The sequence below is a fragment of the Pempheris klunzingeri genome, chromosome 4, assembly GCF_042242105.1.
Source record: "Pempheris klunzingeri isolate RE-2024b chromosome 4, fPemKlu1.hap1, whole genome shotgun sequence".
In the NCBI taxonomy this organism is placed as follows: Eukaryota; Metazoa; Chordata; class Actinopteri; order Acropomatiformes; family Pempheridae; genus Pempheris; species Pempheris klunzingeri.
In genome coordinates, this window is record NC_092015.1 from 28,923,106 (window position 1) to 28,943,453 (window position 20,348).

Genomic DNA, 20,348 nt, shown 5'->3' on the forward strand with positions numbered 1-20,348 from the left:
ATTATTAATGTGATGTGATTTTAATGTCTGATTCAAAAAGTTATTTCTTTCAATCCACACAGCTTTTCTATTCAATGACACCACAAAACGAACCATCCTCCACTTGTTCCAGTGCTCTGCCGTTGCCTCGGGCTGTCAGGGAGACATTTTGCTGAATTTGACGCATAATTAGATTCATTTTAGATATTGGGCCACATGCCTGAGAGAGGCTCTTAATGCCCAGCGATGACAAGCCTCTGCTCAGACAGAGCATGAGTCACGAGGCTCCGCTGGGGACGCAGGTCTGCGCTGTGGCCTGAAACCTGATACTTGATTTGGAGCGGCGCTCTCATGCCAAGTGCTGATGGCATCTCCGACCTGATTACAGCGAAGCAAATGTGTCCGTCTTTTCTTTCTGCCGTGTCATCTGCTTTCTGTTTGCAGCGCGGCATTTTCACTTTAGACTTGTCTATTAAATCAAAAGGATAATAAACACTGGAGTGAGATCCAGCTTCAATAATTGTGTGCGCGAAGGGATCTATACATAGGGTATCTAATGTGAGTGCATCGGACCACAACTGACTGAAGTGGAATAAAACTTGACTTGACTTGGCAGGAAAAGAAGCCTCATTTATGCCTTAAGACAGTGCTGGGTGTGTGCACATGTTCAACTGATACCATCTACTAATAATGCATGTGTCATATCTGTCTGCTGCACACGTTTTGGGGGTATTTTTGGATCACTAGCACAGAAGGCCATGTTACTGTACTGCCAGCTGTTGGATTAACTGAGAATCTTCCACCATTAAACACATTTTAAAAGCATTGACAAGTATTTCCAAACACCATCTGTCACATAGCTGGACACAAGCAGGCTGGCTGGTGACCAGCAGCACAGGTTTGGGGGAAAGCAGATGGTGAAGGCCACACAGAAAAAAGTTTTAAAACTGCCAAGGAAGCTTAGAGGACGTTTGTTTTGGTCCAAAACCACGAAGGCTGAGAGCTCATTGTGTTGCAAGTTCAGGAAACACACATGCAATGATGAAAACGTTCAGAAAAAAAAAAGAAAACAGCAAACAGTGAATAAATAAAACACAAGCAGATTATTACCTCCACCTACAACCAATATGCATAAGAACATGCTGAAGATACAGAAAACACGAGCAAATGGAACAATGCTGCAAGAAGTGTGAAACTAAACTTCCAGGTGACATTTCAAACTGATACGACAGTCGATTGTTGGCTTTTAACCCAGAGTTAAAGGCCGTCCACACAACAACAAGAAAACGTTCCACAGCACAACTCGCTGAGATCTCTTTCAGAAACATTTGATGAAAATAGAAACACGACAGCCAATCGGATTCCATCAAATTGAAAGAACAAATCAAATTTGTTTTTGAAAGACGACAGAGGATTGAATTCTCCTGACTCCTCTCGTCTTTGAAGAATTTATGTGAACCTTCTGGTTTTCTTTTTCTTTCTTTGTTACAGCAGTAACACTGATGTCCATTTAGGCGGCCGACCCAGATTATTGTTCACCAGTGTGGATAATCACGGCGTTATCCTAACAGTTATCTTTCTTGGTGACGGCCCTTTAGCCTTTTACTAGTTACTAGCATGTTGTACGTGCGACCTCTCTGTGTGTCTGTATCTTTATGCCGACTTGTGTTTCTTTACTTGCTTCTGTTTTAGTTATTTGCAGTGTTTTCCTCTACCTGTGACGTCTGTCTAAATCAATTTTTTTGTGTGCTGTTGCTTTTTAACAGTTGGATGGATGGAGAGATAAAGAGAGCAGGGCTACAGTGAGACGGAGCTTTCAGGGGTGTAAAAGGCCAAATTGTACAAAACCCAAATCCTAACAGCACGCTCAGACATGCACAGCAATATTATCATGTCCCAGACTGTTTCCACATTTCAGCACTTTCAAAGTTTGCTTTGTTCAGATTCAGAACACTAACGATGCAGATGAGGAGAGCACCAGAACAAGTGTCGTCAAAGCTTATACTTAGATGGGACGGTCTGTGAGGATTGAAAAGGTTTGAATTATGAAACGTTTAGAGTGATCAGCAGTCTGTCCCCTTCATGGGCCACTGGTTCATTCCACAGCCCACTCCAGAGCACTGCCGGGGCTGGATCAGTCCACTCTAGGAGGATTAGAGGGGGGGATGCGGGGTAGCTCAATGAAGCATTTCTCGACGGCTTGCTCTGATCTTGCTGCAGGCTTACGTTACCTCTTGGTGGGGGTAAATACGGTGGGAACATTCGCAGGCTGGTCATACCCATATTGACCCAGATGTTGGACTGGGGGGAGCGCGTGGCCGGCTGCTGGCGGAGGAAGAGGAGGTAGCGGGGGAAGAGCTCCAGCTCTGCTTGGCCTGTCTTGCTCTCCAGGATGACCTGCAGGTGGGGGAGGGAGAGATTTATACTTTTAAGGAGAGGATCAGCCCGGAAACCTCTACGTCCTTTTAGTTGTGGTCTGTAACGTGTTCACAAAGAGTTCATGCAGATGAACCAAGAGCTGCCTGGTGACGGTCGTCCTGAACACCATCTGTGTTTCCCTCTCTTTTACATGAGGAACTGCTAACACACACACACCATGGTTACCACATGATGCTCCATTATTATACGACATTATTATAAGATGGCTTCTTTGACAGTGCATGTCCATGAGTTTAGTGTAGCCGGACTAAGACCCAGCTTCTCAAGCAGACTCTGTGCAGCAGTTTATTCTGCACCAGAGGTCGAATGACAGACTTCAGTTTAAACTGACCACACACCACTTGTCCTGTGTGTCTGGCAGCTGAGCTTGTAGTCAACAATCTAATTAGATCCAATGAGATCTGGGGGGAAAAGAAAGGGCATGATCACATGTCCAGATAAGTTTGTCTAACCTGTCCCGTCTGATCGTTTATTGCCCCACTGGACTACTTTTTAGTGAAATCGTTGTGTAACTGGACTTTAAACTGAGCTGCTTTTTAACGTGAGTCTCAAATCAAAAGAGTCCAAGTCAAGCCTCTGAGGTTCCTGGATGTTGACCTTTAAAATGGCACAGCTCTGGAACATTTTCCTTCTCATGGTGCACTATTAGAGTAGCCAGCACCAATGCAGATGCCTTATAAGTTTATTCAAAGTCAAGGTTTGTTGGACAATTCTTTACATTTAAAACCTGAGTTGTATTAAACCTGAATTATACTTTGCTCTTTAGCGTCTACCGTGGTGTCAATGTGGCCCAGTCCTACATCACCGTTATGGTAAGCTCCATTGGCTGTTAGCGGGCGTGCAGTATTCACTCACCGGTCGTGGCAGGCTGAGGTTGGCACCGTACCAGTGGTAGAGCGCCCGCCACACCGGCTCTGGCACCGTCTCAAAGTCTCTACTAGGCGCCAGCTGCAGCGAGCGCTTCAGCCGGCCACCCTCCATGGTTAACGTAGGGGCCTGCAGGGGCACAGACGTCAGCCTTTAAACATGTGCACAAAAGACACTATTCTGCCTGCTTGAGTTACAGATAATAGACAGAGACGGCATCCTAATGCTACGCACAGGCTGGCAGCCTGCTATCATTACAGCTAAATGCAGAGATAAGACAAAAGAAAAAGGAAGCACCATCTGGTCCCTGAGAGCCTTTGCCAGCAGAGGCGGAGTGCCTCCTCACTGGGAGTCTCAGATCATTTCTTCTGTAGCAGCAAAGAAGAAGAAAAAAACACCCTCCAACACACCGTTGCCTTGTTCTATATGTGCTAAAGACTGTAAATGCTGTGAAGGTTTACAAGCTGTGAAATTCTAATTTATTGTCTTTGAAAGGTCTGGATCGCATCTGTCTTTTCAATGCATGGCTTCGTAGAACAGCTGTTTGGATTCCTGCGGACAGACAGACGAGGAAATCCAAAGGGAACGCACAGAGACCGGAGTCTTCTGTGAGACTAAGATGCTTCATGTGTCAAACATATGCCGAGGCAGAGCAGTGAAGATGAAGTGGGATGCTCCGTGATTCCCTCCGGACTGTGAGGGGATGTGGCTTTTCTGATGTACCCACCAGGCTGTCACGATTGGAGCTGAAACTGAAATATCTTTTGAGTGAAAAGGTGTAGGCCCATTACACCCACTCTCCTCCAATACTTCTATCATTTGGTGTTAAAATTAAAGGTCCACCATCTAATTATTTTCTCTTCTCCACAAGTGTTTGCTAATTTTCTTCCTTTCACTGATCTACAAAGTTCTTTCACATTATTCCTTTGATTCTTAATCATTCACATTTCTCCCAAATCATAACTGCTCTGTCTGATTGTGGTTGATACCTTTGTCAGCTTCCTCTGAGAGTGAGATGAGAACATGAATACCAAGTGTAAGTTTAAATCTGGAGTCGGGACATGGTTCAGCTCAGCATGCAGTAGCAAACAGTCAGCCTGGCCCCGTCTAAAAACTACACCTCCCAACAACCCTGACGCTGTTATTTTAACCTGATTTTAACTGAGGACTTATCTAGAAAACCATTTATTTGTGGGTTAAGGAAACTACGGTTAAGACAACTGTGGTTAATTTATCCAACTGTGTACTTTTTGGTATTTTTTCTGTATTTTTGAACAGAACCAGACCAGCCGGATTCCCCTGCTTCCAGCCTTCTAGCTGAGCCAAGCTCACCACATCCTGACTTTTCTCGTCTCACTCTCAGGATTAAAGCAGATTGTATTTTCCACCAAAATCCACCAAGTCCCTGAATTTGAGACCATTTCATTTGATAATTACAGCATTAGTCATTTCTTCATCACTAGTTTAGTTTAACATTCTTATTTTCATCGATTTTCAATCACATATTGGTTCATAACTCCTGCGTGTTTGCACCTTAGCACACTACTCTGTAAACTGATGCAGATCCCAAACTGTTGAATCCAGTGAGCCAAAGACAGATGCCACCACCAAAACTAGGCTGATGCCACAGATATTTTCCATTTGAACACCTGCATACTGTAAAGCTGGACATTCTGCTTCTGGTTTAACGACACGTGACTCTACTGACTTTGTGCTGCTCAGAAACAAAATAAACTGAGCTACACACACACACACACACACACACACACACACGTCCGTGCCTTCATGGGGTCGGTGGTGACCAGAGGCTGGTTGTCGATGGCTCCAGGTCTTTGTGCTGCCAGCTGGGAGGGGAGGTGGCCGTTGGCTCCAGAAAAACACTGATTGTTGTTGTCCGATACGTTGTGCTGACGAGCAAAACAGCTCTCTGCTGCGGAGGGAGCTACCTGGGGGCTCAGGGCTGCTGGGACCGACAGGGAGCAGCGGGACACACATACAGGGGGCAGAAGACGGGCAGAAGACAGCAACACAAACAGGAAGTGTTAGAATTCACTCCAGTGTCAAGTCAGGATGTTTTATTCTAGTGAACTCCATCTGGAGTCACCACTGCAATCACATCTATGGAGCTACAATAAACTAGCACCCATTTATTACACTATGAATCCTAAGATAACAGCTGGGATTCAGCTAATGGCCAGGTACATAAACACCGGCAGCAGCCTGAGTAGGAGGTGTCCTACTTCTGTTGTTATCTACTGTGACATGCAGCGTGTTGACTGACCGGCCTCCGTAGCCTCCGAGGCGCTGGACACGGCATCAGGTGACCTCTCCTCTGTGGGGCTGACCGGGCCGAAGGTTCCCAGTCCTCCCAGTTGGTCCGGTGGGGTGGGCTCTATGGTGGCTGTGGCCATCGGAGTACGCAGTGAGCTCAGGATGGACGGCTGCTCCACCACGATGCCCTTATGCTCCTGGACAGGAAGATAACAGCAGGGACTGCCCTGTCACCGTTTAAAGTGATATCTGAGATTAATGTGCCTTCATGGCAGCCACTGCTTCTGTCCCACTGAGAGCAAGAGGAAGGTCTACTATACTGATCTGGGTGTAACATTGGTTTGTAATGACGTGAAGACAGAAGGTGACATGTTAAGCATCACATGGTGTCTACAGCAGGCTGTCAGGCTTCCCTTCCCACCTCTGCTTGTTTTTAAACCGCTGCAAATCAGCAACATCTATTTTGTAAAACAACTTTTATTCTAAAAAATGCAATGTTTTCTTGATCACAGTCTGCTGCCAGACCTCTAAAATAAGCCATGATTTCCAAGTTAGCTCTAGAAAGTCAACGGCACAGCCAGATAAAGGGGCTGATTTTTTATTGATCCTTGTAATCAGATACTAACGTCTCTAAATTGTCCTTTACAACAACACACTGCATGTTGGGCAAAACTGGCTATGAGATTATTAGAACAATGTTATGTAGTGTTAATATCAGTGCACATTTCCACAGCTTGTTTGACTTGACTTACATATTTAACGTAGTCCTTCCACTGCTGCCACCACAGCATGGATATGAGGAACCAGTTCTGACCCTGCTGCAGTCCATGTCTGCTCTCCCTCTCTAACCAGCCCCTACACACACACACACACCAAGAAAAGGTTCATTAGGTCCAACAGCATGTCTCTGAAGTCGTAACCAATAAGGTGATACATGATGGCAGGTGTGTACCTGATGATTTGTCCCTCCTCCTCAGGAGTACCAGGTCTGAGCCCCAGGACAATGTGGCAGACCTGGACCAGGAGAAATAAACAAAGATGTACCAAACATTTCAATTTCAACACCAAAACAAGTTGCACAGCTGCAGCTTGTGGGTGAACTGACCTGGAAAAGCAGGTTTAAGAACTCATTGGCCAAAGCGCTCTTCACACTCCAGATCTGGTAGTCCTCCAGGGTCAGGTGACCCAGCTGGAGAAGAGTCAGAAAACACAAAGGTCAACACACTCAGATTCACTATCAAACATGTGCTGCTTGGAGACCTTGAGGGTGGAGGGACATCTATTCTTCTGCTCCGATTATTGTGGCTGAAAATAGCTCAGGGGTAAGACAAGAAGGCAAGTGACTGGAAGGCTGATGTGGGTGTACTGGGCAGCTCCCAGTGACAATATGAGGGACAGTGTATGAAAGAGAAGCAGTAGTAAAGTGCTGTTGACTTTCTCTGAATCGAGGTCAGAAAATCAAATCGTAATAAGGCGCAGAAGTCAGAGGATTAACTTTGAGACAGCTACATCAGTGATGAATCTGTCACCTAGACATGCGGCTCACCTTGGTGGTGTCGTGCATCTTCAGGATGCCCTCTACTATGTCTGACACACTACTGTGCAGCTCCTGCAAGGAAACAAATATATTAGCATCAAGCAGCAAACATTGAGCAGCTCGTCCTCAGCTAACGTGAGATGATCATCAGTCTGGGACGATCGTCACTATCTGTGTGTCTGCAGTGCCATAAACACCACGATAATAGAACATTTTCAGTTTCAATCCCTGCTCTGTCCCCTTTTATTCAGATACAGCTAGCCTAGCTTAGCAAAAGGACCACATCTATTAAGAAGAGAAGGGGGACACAGCTAACCTAGCTTTGTCCGAGGTTGGAAAACATGCGCTCTAACAACGGACCAACACATCTCTTTCATTTAACCTGTGCAGAAAAAGACACGCAAAAATAACAATGTGTGGGTCTAAAGAGGGCTGTGAGCTGGAGGTATTTCTTCACAACCAGGCGCAGTGACCATGTGCAGCTCCTAGGAGTCTTTTCACACGCCTGTGTCTGAACAGGGATCACTCACAGTATCTGAGAGCTTTAGCTACAAGCACTGAAGACACTGAACACAAGGATTCAAGAAATAGTTCCAACGATTACATTTCCATAAAGCCACAAAGGTTTGTTCTACATTTCTGTCCATGTACAGATTAAACAAGTAGGATACCGAGTGTAAAGAGGTCAGTCTTTGAGGAAGTGGGAGTTATGCCACCTAGCTTGAAATAAAGAATAAGTCTGTACACACACGAAGAATATAAACCCAGCTTCATTTTCAGGTTGTCCAGCTGGTTTCTGAGATGAAAATATGTTCTTTTCTCTGTGCTCTGACATGAAATATCAATAAAAGGAGAATGTGACCTTCAGTGTCAGTCAGACATGTCAGCACCACAGGGCTGTGAGGTGACAGCGTATTAAATGAGGCGCAGTTTGATGTTGAGTTTAACCTTTATAACTTTGCAGAATAAGGTCTTTTGTTCATCCCTACACCTGTCCTCAGTGTCTGTGTGTGTGTGTGTTGACTTACAGGGAGTGTGTCTGTGCGATTGTCCTTCCACACCTCCAGCAAGGCCACCACCATTTCATGGAGCTCATCTCGTGACAGGATGCCATCCCGGTCCACATCGAACACTTTGAAGCAAACTGGCAGTGAGAGAGACAGAGAGCGAGGCAGTGGTGAAACACAACCACAGTTATGAAGGCCAGAAACACAACACCCCGCTGTTTGGTCTACTAGCAGGAAATCCAATATGTTTCCATTTCTGTAATTTCAAGCACCAATGAGATGATAACAATGATTGTGCAGCAATGACTCAGAGAACCAATCAACACCTCCCAGAAACATTTTCCAACTAACGTTTAGACTCCAGATAACAGCTACAAAGCAGAGACGGAGCACCTCCTGTGATAAAAAGGCTTGGTGTGATGATGTGAAGCCTTTTAGGATTTACCCATCTGTAATAATTTCAGACTGCAGTGCGGCTTACATTTCTGCCTTTCAGCAACGGGCCCTCTGCAGCACGCAGAGAGTCCACAAGAGATCTCTTTAAAGTCGATGTGATTGTCCCGATTCTCATCGAAGGCGTGAAACAAGCCTGGAAAACAACACCAATAACACAGATAATCATATAGACGCAGAGCCGGTCTTTGAAGAGGGCCGTGTTCACTAGTGACGGCCTTTAAAGACCTATATAGGTGATCTACTTCATACATTTATGAGCCTGACGACCCCGCGTGCCATATGAAAGATACACACATACCTTCACTCAGTGAGGCGTGGATGGGGGGAGAGACCAGCGGGACAAAGGTTTCCAAGTCAAAGCGGCCGGTCCTGGACTGGGCTTTCAGCAGCCAGTAGCGCTTCTCCAAGTCTATAATGTCTGACTCCTCCACTGCAGGACAGGACACAGGTCACAAACACACAATTACTGATCAAGAACACACTAAATTAGCATTGTAATGACGTCATGGAATAATATCTAATGTAATATTGTAGAGCTATAACTCTGTATAATGCATAAAAATAGAGAAAAGTATCAACTACAGGGTTTAATGAATAATGAATGAGGTGCTTAAGTGCAGAGCAGCAGCAAAACGTGTGTTCATCAAAGACTGGAGCTGGTGGCTGGTGGGCGGAGAGCAGAGTGTGACTACGGAGAACAACAGAGACACCCCCCCTCACTGAGATACAACTCTTCATCACATAAGAAGCTGCTGGAGGAAGAGGCGTCCTCTGGCTCTCAGCAGAGAGACCTGAAGGGAAGCAGCCTGTCTCTGACGATGACCAGCAGCTCAGTCAGGACTCTGCTCTCTACAGTCAAATCCACCTGCCTGTTCAGCCTCAGTGGGTCTGCAGTCATGTCTCCATTATGTTTTTAACACATTTTCCTGTTAAGTGAATTAACTGCAGGTTTCCATCAACTACCTTTAAACACGTATATTCAAGGGGATGAAACACAATGACTACATTTACAGCTGCTTTCCACCTCAGGTGGTGTTTGTCATTCTCTCATTGTTTTAAGGAATCACTTTGTCTCGGTACATGTTTGCTCTAATAAATCAACTAATAAATCAACTGACAGAAATTCATCTATTCTGATTAACTGATTAATCATTTTAGTCTGTTTTCAAGCAAAACTGCCAAACCTTCTCTGGTTTCAGGCTCTCCAAGAGTGAGCATTTGCTTCTCTTTTTATTCAATAGTTGACTGATTGTTTTGGAGTTTGATCTTGTCCGATCAAAAGCCCAGACATTCAGTCAACTTCACTTCATGTGAATGAGAAACGTGGCTTCATAAACTGGATAAGAGATCCAGAGAAACCTGGTTAACGCAGCCAGACCCTTATTCATTAGCTATGAACACGTGTGTGGCTCTAATGGAGTTTTCAGATGAGTCTAAGTCACAAAACAAAAATGAGCACTAACAGGATTAGTCAATTAATCAATAAAACTGTTGACAGACCATGAATTAACAAGGATCAAAACCTGCAGAATTAAGATCAATTAATCGTTTAAGTCATTTCAACACGTAACATGTAACATGTAGTGGCCTAGTGAGGGGCAAAGTGAAGATGATGGCGGCCATGACACCACAGCAAACCCCTGGCAGCGTTACATAACGGCCACTGGGTGGAACAGCGTTTCACTCATCGTGTAACGAAGTGATACAGATCAGACCAATATAGCATATGAAGCTCTGCCAGGGTCAATGAACCAGCCTCCCCCTTTCAGCATGCTAATCCACAGCTTTAGGTAATAGGATTCAGCAGTTAGCCAGCCAGCCTTCGGCATGGAGCCAATGCATCTGACAGGTGTCAAAACACAGAGACACAAATCAAATGAGGGTCAGTTCCTGGCTCAAAGTGGACGGTGGCTTCCCTGTCGGCTATTAAAACAACCGCCCTGAAAGCATGTCGTTAGCAGCTATTGGTCACAGTTTCCTGTCAGCTGGGATGGTGGCGGTTGCGGTGGGCTGCTGGTGAAGCGGCACCCTGCAGGACGGACTGTCTGAAGTCCTCTCTGATCCAGACTCTGAGTCCCTGTAGTCCAGAGGCAAACCTCAGGACAGGCGACCTCGGTCTGGCTGGGAAGCACTCAATCACCAACTCTGCTTCCTGGTTCCAACATCTGAGCTTAAACGGACTAAAAGGGAGCGCTGAGTACGAAATCAATGATTTAGAACAAGAAGGGGACTGTATGGAGATGGCATGGAGGAAATAATATAAGACTGATAAATTATTGAGGACTTTAGGCTGTGGCGGGGAGCGAGCACTACAGACTCATGACTACCTTTCTGTCTCACAGCTCAGTCAGACGCTGCTCACTCAACAAAAACCAGGGGAGAACATCTCCTAATAATCATGACACAAACACACACTCACCCTCACACTGGGGTCCTAAACAACAAAGCCTAGGCTGAAAATCAGATGTACATCTGAACATCAGTGAATGTCAGGGAGGGATACTGTAGCTTTATGAATGCATCAGACATTAAAGTCTGTTATACAAGATGGAAAATAAATGCTTGAGTTTGTCACAGTGAACGTTCTTCATGACTGCGATCCATAAAACTCATGATGCCGACTAAGGACCTCTCATCCATCTCCATTGTGGAGCTCCATGTGTTGTCACTGTCAGTGTTTGCTGGACGTCACATCTATGGAGTGACAGCAGACTTTAAAAGTTGACTTTGACAGTCTTAAATGCATTAGTGGTAAATGAACCTGAAGACTTTCACCCCTTCAGATACAGAGGACTCTTCAGCCACGGGTCTGTAAGCAACAATGATGACATGGATCTCCTGAAAAGCCCAGTAAGCCTCACAGGTAGGGCTGGGTGTCTGTTTTACATGTTTAATCCTTGTGTTGATATGACGACTCCAAATGGAGTTTTCTAAAGTTGTCCCAACACAAACAGCCACTCAAGAAGTTATTGAGTACGGGCAGCTTAAAGCTAGCTCCATCCTGACATAAATCATTAACTATCTGGTCAAAAATGAGGTACACAGATGTTAATGGGATGTTTGATGTAAGCTTTCAGTTCTAGGTTTGACGAACGCATCTATTGCTACCAAAAAGGTGTTCCACAGGGCATCCACAGAAAAAGCTGCCTTCTCTAGTAATGACGGGCTGAACGACCACACAAGACCTCAAACACACCATGCTCCAGCAGAGGCTGCTGGCCATCAATCAATCTCAAGGTATCTGACATGAAACACCAACACTGGACCAAATTATTCTGCCGATTTCCTGCTTCTGTCTCTACGGCAGGCGCCTGGTGTGGCCTCATACCCACCTAGAGGTGCGACTCTCTCCGAGTGACAGCAGAGATACCATACCATTATCCAGGGAACATCCTTAGAGAGGTGCTGCCACAGCCAGCGTCTACCATAGTCGACTCCAGTAGTAACCGCTCACAGAAACCACGTCATCGTGTCCACACAACGCTTTTTCCCACGGATTTCTACCCTCATAATATTGTGACAGAGTCAGAGGCTAGCAAGTTAGCGGAGGATTCACTGTGCTAAGCTCTGCCATGAGTCGAGCTTTACGTTCTTGTTCTGGAAAGAGTCATGAGCCAGGAGTGTGTCAGTCACTCTCTCTCACCAACACACACACACACACACACATGCGCGCACACACACACACGCACACACACACACACACACAAAGTTAAGAGGATAAGCAGAGAGCAGGCAGATTAAAGGCAGTGTCCAGGTTCACTTGACAAGACAGGTTCTTTCCAGCCCTCCGTCCTTAACTGGCAAAATAAAGCCTGGCTAAATTTACTTGGCCTCCAACTTTAAAGAACTGCTTGTGTTTTTTTTCTATTTTCCTCGCAGTGTTTTTGAGCTGCTGTGTGTTACTGAACTTCTACAGTAAGAAAGTCAAACATACAGATCACATACAGCTGCATAGACCCCACTGTCAAACAAAAAGAGGAAGACTGAACTAAAATACTGAAAACAAAGATCCCTACAGTAACCACTGGTTTATGCTCCATCTAAACACATGTTACTGTTGGGGCTGGATGTCGTCTGAACTAAACTTAACTTAATAACTAAATGAAATAAAACTGACCAGACATTTGATGCCAGTGTCGACAGTTTTCGATACCGATATGGACACTTTGAGTTGGCAGTTGGAGGTCTGAGAGCAGCCCTATTTGTTGCACAGATGTAATGATTAGTTTTGTACCCTCTGCAGCCTCACTTTATGATGAGGTTTACATTACATTAATACCTGCAGTGTTAATTTCACAGGAAAAGGATGTCACAAAATTGGAAGTTAAGTTGTGAGGTCCTGATTCAGGATCGAAATAAACCAAACATAAATAATTTTCTTCATTTCTACATCTTGGTGTGGAATTAACACATTTTCTGATCACTTGCTATACCCTGATATTCTTCAAATGACTTCATATTACTTGAAGAAACAACCTTGAAAAAAAAATGTATTTACAATTAATCTCCAGGCCAGATAAGCTTCGAGTCATTTCACGTTAATCGTTAACATCTTAAGAACACGACACACTGAAAATACTTTGACTACTTAAAGTCAAGCAGGCAGCTGAAGGTGTAAGTACACAAAAGAGCAGCCTGTAGGACTAAAGGGGACCTATTGGCAGAAATGGAATATAATATTCATAACTATATTTTCAGTAGTGTTTAATCACCTGACACTAAGAGTCACTGTGTTTTTTGACTTAGTTTAGAATTGAATTTGATGGTACAAACTGCGTAATGGTTGGAAGAAGACAAAGAAAGCAGAGGAAGGCCATTTTGTGTTCTGAGAAGTTTGAGAACACCACATTTTGACAAATGAATGATCAGACTTATTATTTTACTTATTATATATTATTTAGCACAAGAAAAAGCGGAGGGGGCCTGAATCCTCTATGGCTGCCGTCGGTTCTCCTACACACTTGGAAAGGGAAGGCTGTGGGGAGGGGGCATTCAGCAGCACTGCAGTCTCACCACCGGACGCCACTAAATCCTACAGACTAGTCCTTTAAAACACAAGATATATGGTTTGGTTGTCATGGCCATCAAGCATCAAAGATCCCATTAGCCAGTGCAGTGTGCATGGCGCAGGCTGAGTGTGACGGACAGGAGAGGGATATGGGAGGCAGCAGTGGGAGGAGAGAGACCTTGGTGAAGGAGAGACGGCGTAATGAAAGAGTGAATGAATCATGCTGATAAGTTGAGCCTGTCAGTCATTTCCCAGGGCAATCACAGATACTGTTCGGAGGGGGGGGGGCCCATTGGGTGCATGAAAAATCCAATGACTTCATCTGAGCTTTAACAACTGTTGTGAGCCACTCGTGGTATTTCCTGAGACATGTGCACTGTACGAGGGAGGCAGAGCGGAGAGGAGGATGCAGCTGGGGAACTAATCTGCTCCACATCACAGAGACAAAAGAACCAAACACTTGGGCTGCAGCGTATCTGCACTTCATTTTAATTATTCTGCAGGTGCTTTAAATTCTCTCAGCAGACAGAAGCTTCAAGTGCGACAGACTTTTATTAACAACATGCATTTATTCCTAAACCTCACTGTTTCATTGGTTACGGCTTTATATTTTAATTATAAGAAGCCTTCCAGCTTTCTGATCTGATTGTGATTTGCTACCGTCAATGCACAACCACAACACTTCCTGTACAGATGTTTCACATTAAAAGTCTTCCAGCCGTTCCAAGGACACAATCCCTCTTTTCTTTTCTGACTGGCTTTTTAATATGTAAATGATTCACTAATTAACTGCTCTCAGTTTACTTTGCCATTTTATTTGATCAGAGTTAAAGGAAAAGTTCACAAATTTTCAAGTCTCTCTTAACAATGACAGTATTCAGTTGCCCATTTGAACAACTAAAGAGTTCTTACTTGCTGTAGTCATTCCTCCTGTTCATTATGGCCATTAAAAGATCCCTTCCTAGTAGGGGAGCACTTCCTCAGCCCTGATACTGATTCCGATACTTGGGCTTTGGGTATCAGCTGCTACTGAGTACCGACCCAATCACAGTGTTTAGTTAAACTGACTGGGACTTAGACGGGGATCGATCTTTTACGAGTGAGACAACATCAGGCTCGACTTAAACTTTGTTTTCCAAACTTTGAAACACTAAATGTCACAAACAAATACATAGATACAAATTAGCTGATTTATTTATTACTAAAATAATTAGTGTTTGTGCACCAGCAACAAATGTCAAAATTAAAAGCAACACAAAGCCAGTTTGACTAACTGGTAAATAAGCACTGAGGTAGTGTCACTGGGCAAGTTTCTGTTGGAACAAGCTGCTAAAACACGACATTTCAGCCCTGAAAAGAAAAGCAGCTTCTTCAGACAGTAAAGAATGATGCTCAAAGCACAGTAAGATAATCCAGAGTATCGGAGCCCAGCGGACACGTGACGCAGTACGTGCATGAAGACATAAACATAGAGCCGAACTGAATAAATGGACCCTGCATCACAAAATCCAGTGTTTTTGGACTTACAGTGCGTGACGCCGGCCAGGGTCTGGTAGAAGGTGGGCGTGTCGCTGTCATCGGTGAGCGTGACACACACTCCTCCAGACAGAAGCCATCTGGACAAAGTGAAGGCCTCTTTGTTCTGTAGGAGCCAGTTCCTGAAGCGCTCATAGTTCACCTTGTCACCCTGTCGCAACACACAAACACACAATCAACTAGTCTGTTAAAGCAGAGGACGGCCTGCAGCAGGACATCCCTAGAATCACTGTTATCTGACAGTGTGGGGGCACCCTGGGGGGGCTTTTACTTCACTGTGTCAGAAGTTGTTAGTGGTGGATTGTGGTTTGAAAGGTGCTTTTGTATTCTAATAACCTGCACAATAACTCAGTGTAACACCAAACTTTGTATTATGTCTGTGGCTCCTTGTGCAAAACTCCAAACAACAGTTGTTTTATGAGCATGTGACAAACACGTCTGTGATGATGAAAACAAACTAAACGATGTGAGCCGAGGAGAGAGAGAGTGGGTGATGTGCAGTCTGGAGCACAGCTGGTATTCTTATCACCAAACACAGAGCGAGGGGACTGAGACATATGACTAGTGTGTCAGTAAATGTTCATGTGTGTATCCATGTGTGCACAGACGGGCTGCGGTGTCAGCTCACCTCACTGAAGCACTTCTTAAGGGAGGCTGGGACTTCTCCATCCAGGGCCTGCAGAACTGCCTCTATATCCTCCCTGGCAGCATATCCACCCAGATCGCTGGCAAACAGGCTGAAGAGGTCTGTGAGAGCGCACACACACACACACACACACATAGCAGAAGTAAGGTAAGTAAGCTACACTGTCAATAACGTCCTGATGGATTAGAAAGCCTGCTGCAACACATCATGGTAAGAATGAGCAAGAAACAGAGAGAGGGAGAGGCAGAGAGAGGGAGAGAGATGAAGAATGGCAGGAAACATGAAAAAACACTACTATCATCATGGCTGTGAAACAATGACTCATGATTCACCCCTGGATAGTGAGGTTTGTCTACTTGAATCCACAGTGACGTCCATGTGTACTCTCCCACAATGAGGAGGTTTAAGTCACACAAACAGAAAGTTAGCTGTAATTGTGAAGATGTAGGTGTGTATTTTGGGCAGCTGGGGCTCTAAATGTACAAGTTCATTTTGTTCAAGGACAATATAAGCATGGAGCTCCCCTGGCTGAATCACTGAATCATCTGTACAAAAGACTAGAAAATATCTGGCTCTTTCATAAAAATGGATATAAAAGCACGAGTGGAGGAGCACACACATCTCCCAGATTTGAAGGCAATGAAACATGAAGATCACACTTTATAGAAAGCCAGTTCAGTGAAATGATGGGAGAGATGGCACAGTGCAGTGTTTTGCTCCAAACTCTAACATCAAAGTATTCAGAATTTAGCCATCCGCCATGCCGAAGTAAAAAACACAGTTTATCAGAAACAAAACCAAAATAATTAAAAACCCAGAGCTGCAGACTCCTCTGTGCTTATACGGAGGAACACTGAGGATATCATTACAGGAATGAAAGAAGCATGGCTTGAGTGGAACCACAGCCCTCTGACAGACTTACTTTGTTTAACCTCCATATACAGATGCCATAATAACAGTAATAATGATAATAATGCACAGGGAGGTGGGCATAACAGCAGCTTGAAGTGAAGGTAGAATCTGCTGGTGTGTCTTTTCCAGAGAGCTTTCGCTGAATGAAATGGGATTTTCTCACGGCACTAAATGAAGAATTTGATAATTAGTCTGTTTCCATAATTATGAATCATATGGAAGTGAAAAAGAAAAGACTGGAGTCTCCCTTCTTCCTCTTCTTCTTCCTCTGCTCCAGATGGACAGAGCAGCAATGAGTGAGATGGACTTATGTCAGCTCAGGCAGCCATGTCTAAAACCTGAGTGGTGCCACGTGTGCAAAACCCCTTTTACTTGCTCTAAACAGAGGGTTGGACTCATTCAGCTTTACAGTGACTTTTATGCTTTTTGCACGGCCTTTGTTTGCCCCTCAGACGTCAGAGCAAACATCAACATTTAAGATGACTTGGGAGCAACCAGAGCTTCTGCTGTGGTCCTGTCAGTTGGGATTTCTGACTGGCATGTGTGTTTTCAGATCTCTGTCGTGGCAGCGTGGTTATCAGATCTTTAGATAAAACCATGCAACAGGACATCAGCTGTGAACCAGTTCTCTGATGAGCAGATGCTTTATGATGATACATAGACACTTTTTCAAGACATTTCAAGAAAACCCAACAGAACACGGTCAACACAGATGTTCTGTTAAACAACTTACACTTGGCCTTCTCCTCATCACGTCCCCGGGTCAGAAGCACCAGGCCCACGATCAGATTGTTGAAGTGCAGACCTTTAGACAAGCCTCCGAATGAGGTGTAGATCACCTGAAACACATCAAACACACAACAACGTCCGGTCATCACGTGTTCACGCCGTCTGCAACATCACCAACGAGTTAGCAGAAGTCCACCCGCTACTGCAGAGCTGACAACAGGGGAACTCTGCCTGCGTGAGGAGGAGCCACAAGCCAGTCATCTCAGAACAGGTTTCACCAAAGTCATCAGCTGTCACCGATCAGAAATGGTTGATGCAACATCATTTACACCTGTCAAATCTACTACAATCCAATGAAGCTGATACACAACTAAGACAACCTTTGTGCAGACGTTTAAATAATGGGAAAGTCATTATGAGGTAATGTGCTGGCTCTGAGAGGCTTTGTGTGGGGACGCGTCCCATTTCCCAAACATAATTTGCACTTCGGCAGCAGAGCAGCGGGCACACCGGCTGATGAGTTATGACTCATGTATCACATTACAAGATTACTTTGTTTGTGTGTACACACGCTCGTTCGAAAATTAGGTTTTAGTTTCCAGAATAATGTCTTTCTGTCTTTATTTCTCCTCCCAACCCACACACAAAGAAACATTTGCAACCTACGGTGGCTGATATTAGGCATGGGAGAGTGAAAGAGAGATGGAGGAAGTGCACGAGCGAGTGGGCGATCAAAAAACAAAGTAACTGAAACTTTTCATTTGGACTCGACTTCTTTTTTTCTCAAACCAATTTAAAAACAGCAGCGGATCGAACACAGACACTCTGACAGGGAGCACGCTCACATTTCCTGCATCAGTGATGTTTTGTGCGGTTATTCAGCAGCATTTAGTGAAGAATCATACAAAGACGGAGAGAGACAGACTGGGGACGACATTATTGTTTTAGTTTTATTGCTGATGACATGCTCTCTGTTTCCCTGACTGGTGTGTTGCTCTATGGCTGTACTTTGTCTGTAGTGTTTATATCCTGGAGCAAAAAGAAGCGGGATGACATGCAACACAAAAGGTCTTCCACGAGACTTGAACACGGGGTTTTGCTGAGACTTGGTTTGCATCTTAGACGACTGGTTTCACAAGTATTTTGTTCATTATCTAGATTAATTAGAGTATTTAATTGTTCTGCGCTGAATATAATGAAATATACAAAAAGATATTTAAAGAGAAGTTGGCTACTTTTTCCCCTTTCTTGTATTGTTGGCCTTTCTGACAACACGGTGGATAGAAATTAACTGAAATTAAAGGTTCGCAAGGTCCCTGGAGAAGTGACTTCAATCCACTGTGATAATAACAGGATGCAAATCTATGAGGTTCTGCAATTTTATGGTACGTTTTTAAATTGCTGTGCCACAGAAATCAAGGAGCCAGTTAAGTGTCAGACCCACTGTGTGAGCTCAGCTCTTTCCCGAGTCACAGGTCCATGCTAGGGGGCGCTGCTGCCATTTTACAAAGCTGCTCTCCTGAGCTGTACTCAGGACAGCGGGAGGTTAAAGAGGGTTACAAAGCAGGGCGTGCAAATGCATGAAATTGGCCGCTATGTGAGCCGCGGAGCGATGACACTGCAGTCAGTGAGCTAATGAAGTGTGTCTGTGTCAGTGGGTCACACACAGGAGCTTCACTTTTGGTTTAAAAAAAGGGAAGTCAAAATGTGTCATAAAACACAATGTCCTCCTCCAAGTTCCCCCTTTGCTGCCTTCTTATCACACTACTTTCTCAGCAGTTAAAGAAAATACTCAACCTTTTCCTCATTATACACATGATTAATGTCTTGCATCCAGCATAATGAACAGAGTAATGAGCAGGCCTTGAGGATAAGCGGTATAGACAATGGATGGATGGATGGATATGTTTATGGATTCCCAATTAATCTATTGAAATCAAAACATTGCATAGAAACAGATGCCTGACGGTTTCTATCCACAGTGCTGAATGAATAATGGTTCACTCAGAGACATTTTACCTGATGACTGCATCCACTTCAGCCGTGCAGAGACCCAGACATCTCTATTATTAGACTTAGAAAAACTGCATTATTGAGTGACATGCAGTAAAGACATGATTGATTACATATGCAAAACAGGTGTGAGGCAGTAAAATGGGTGAGGTTAGGGGAACTCCACTGAACCTCAACATAAATGTCAGTTTAAACCACATGGAAAGTCTTTTGTTTAGTCAGGTTTGAGAGAGTAAAGCCTGCTGATGGCACGAGGACAATTTCTAATTTATAAGTTAAAGTCTGCGTTACAAACTGGGTGGATGGAGTCTGAGGAGGTTCGCTTCTCCTCAACTTTATGAAAGTGTAAGTCACCGGTAAACCTTTCTGATTAAACACAGAGCAGCTCACTCAATCCACTTCATCTTTATGCTATACAATGTCTTTCTTAGTTGCTTGAAATTTTCAAAGCACACCGACAGTGTAAGACGTCTGTGTGAGGAATGAAACTTCAAACAGAAGCAGTCGAACTGCCTGACGGTGCGTTGGCCTCCCCGGTGAGACATCAGCCTGACGTCTGTCACAGTGTCAAAGTCATGAAGTGCCGCTTTGACTGGCACCTTCATAATTATCTCATGAATCAGGTCACTGTGCGTGCCACCCCATCATTTTAATAACACTGTACACACATGTACTGAAGCGTATGGTTTTTATAGAAACTCTGGGGAAAGCCCTCAGGAAGTCAACCACGTCACATATTGCTACTGGTCTGTCCCCACGCCGACGCTGTGAGGACGTTTACAGTAATCACCTCTACGGATGTGTAACTGAGAATCACATTATGAAGCCATTCTATAGCTTTCACTGTCGTCCAGACACCACGACTACCACTACATTTGGTTGATCTTGTTAGTGATTACAAAAGCTCCTGAGTGGAGCAGATGTGGACATCTTTAAACTGGTTTCCTG

General features: G+C 44.5%; 1 protein-coding gene across 1 annotated transcript in view; it reads right to left on the bottom strand.

Moving 5' to 3' along the window:
* usp32 (ubiquitin specific peptidase 32) overlaps nucleotides 1-20,348 on the bottom strand; it is a 53,788-nt gene that overhangs the window by 13,178 nt on the left and 20,262 nt on the right. Inside the window, exons 3-16 of the mRNA XM_070828936.1 lie at nucleotides 17,392-17,497; nucleotides 15,729-15,847; nucleotides 15,092-15,251; nucleotides 8,855-8,986; nucleotides 8,582-8,689; nucleotides 8,122-8,237; nucleotides 7,103-7,165; nucleotides 6,662-6,745; nucleotides 6,509-6,570; nucleotides 6,309-6,411; nucleotides 5,567-5,753; nucleotides 5,067-5,248; nucleotides 3,274-3,414; nucleotides 2,211-2,376 (exon numbers count right to left, since the gene is read on the bottom strand). Of these exons, the coding sequence (XP_070685037.1) occupies nucleotides 2,211-2,376; nucleotides 3,274-3,414; nucleotides 5,067-5,248; nucleotides 5,567-5,753; nucleotides 6,309-6,411; nucleotides 6,509-6,570; nucleotides 6,662-6,745; nucleotides 7,103-7,165; nucleotides 8,122-8,237; nucleotides 8,582-8,689; nucleotides 8,855-8,986; nucleotides 15,092-15,251; nucleotides 15,729-15,847; nucleotides 17,392-17,497 (1,729 nt within the window). The remainder of the gene's footprint in view (nucleotides 1-2,210; nucleotides 2,377-3,273; nucleotides 3,415-5,066; nucleotides 5,249-5,566; nucleotides 5,754-6,308; nucleotides 6,412-6,508; nucleotides 6,571-6,661; nucleotides 6,746-7,102; nucleotides 7,166-8,121; nucleotides 8,238-8,581; nucleotides 8,690-8,854; nucleotides 8,987-15,091; nucleotides 15,252-15,728; nucleotides 15,848-17,391; nucleotides 17,498-20,348) is intronic.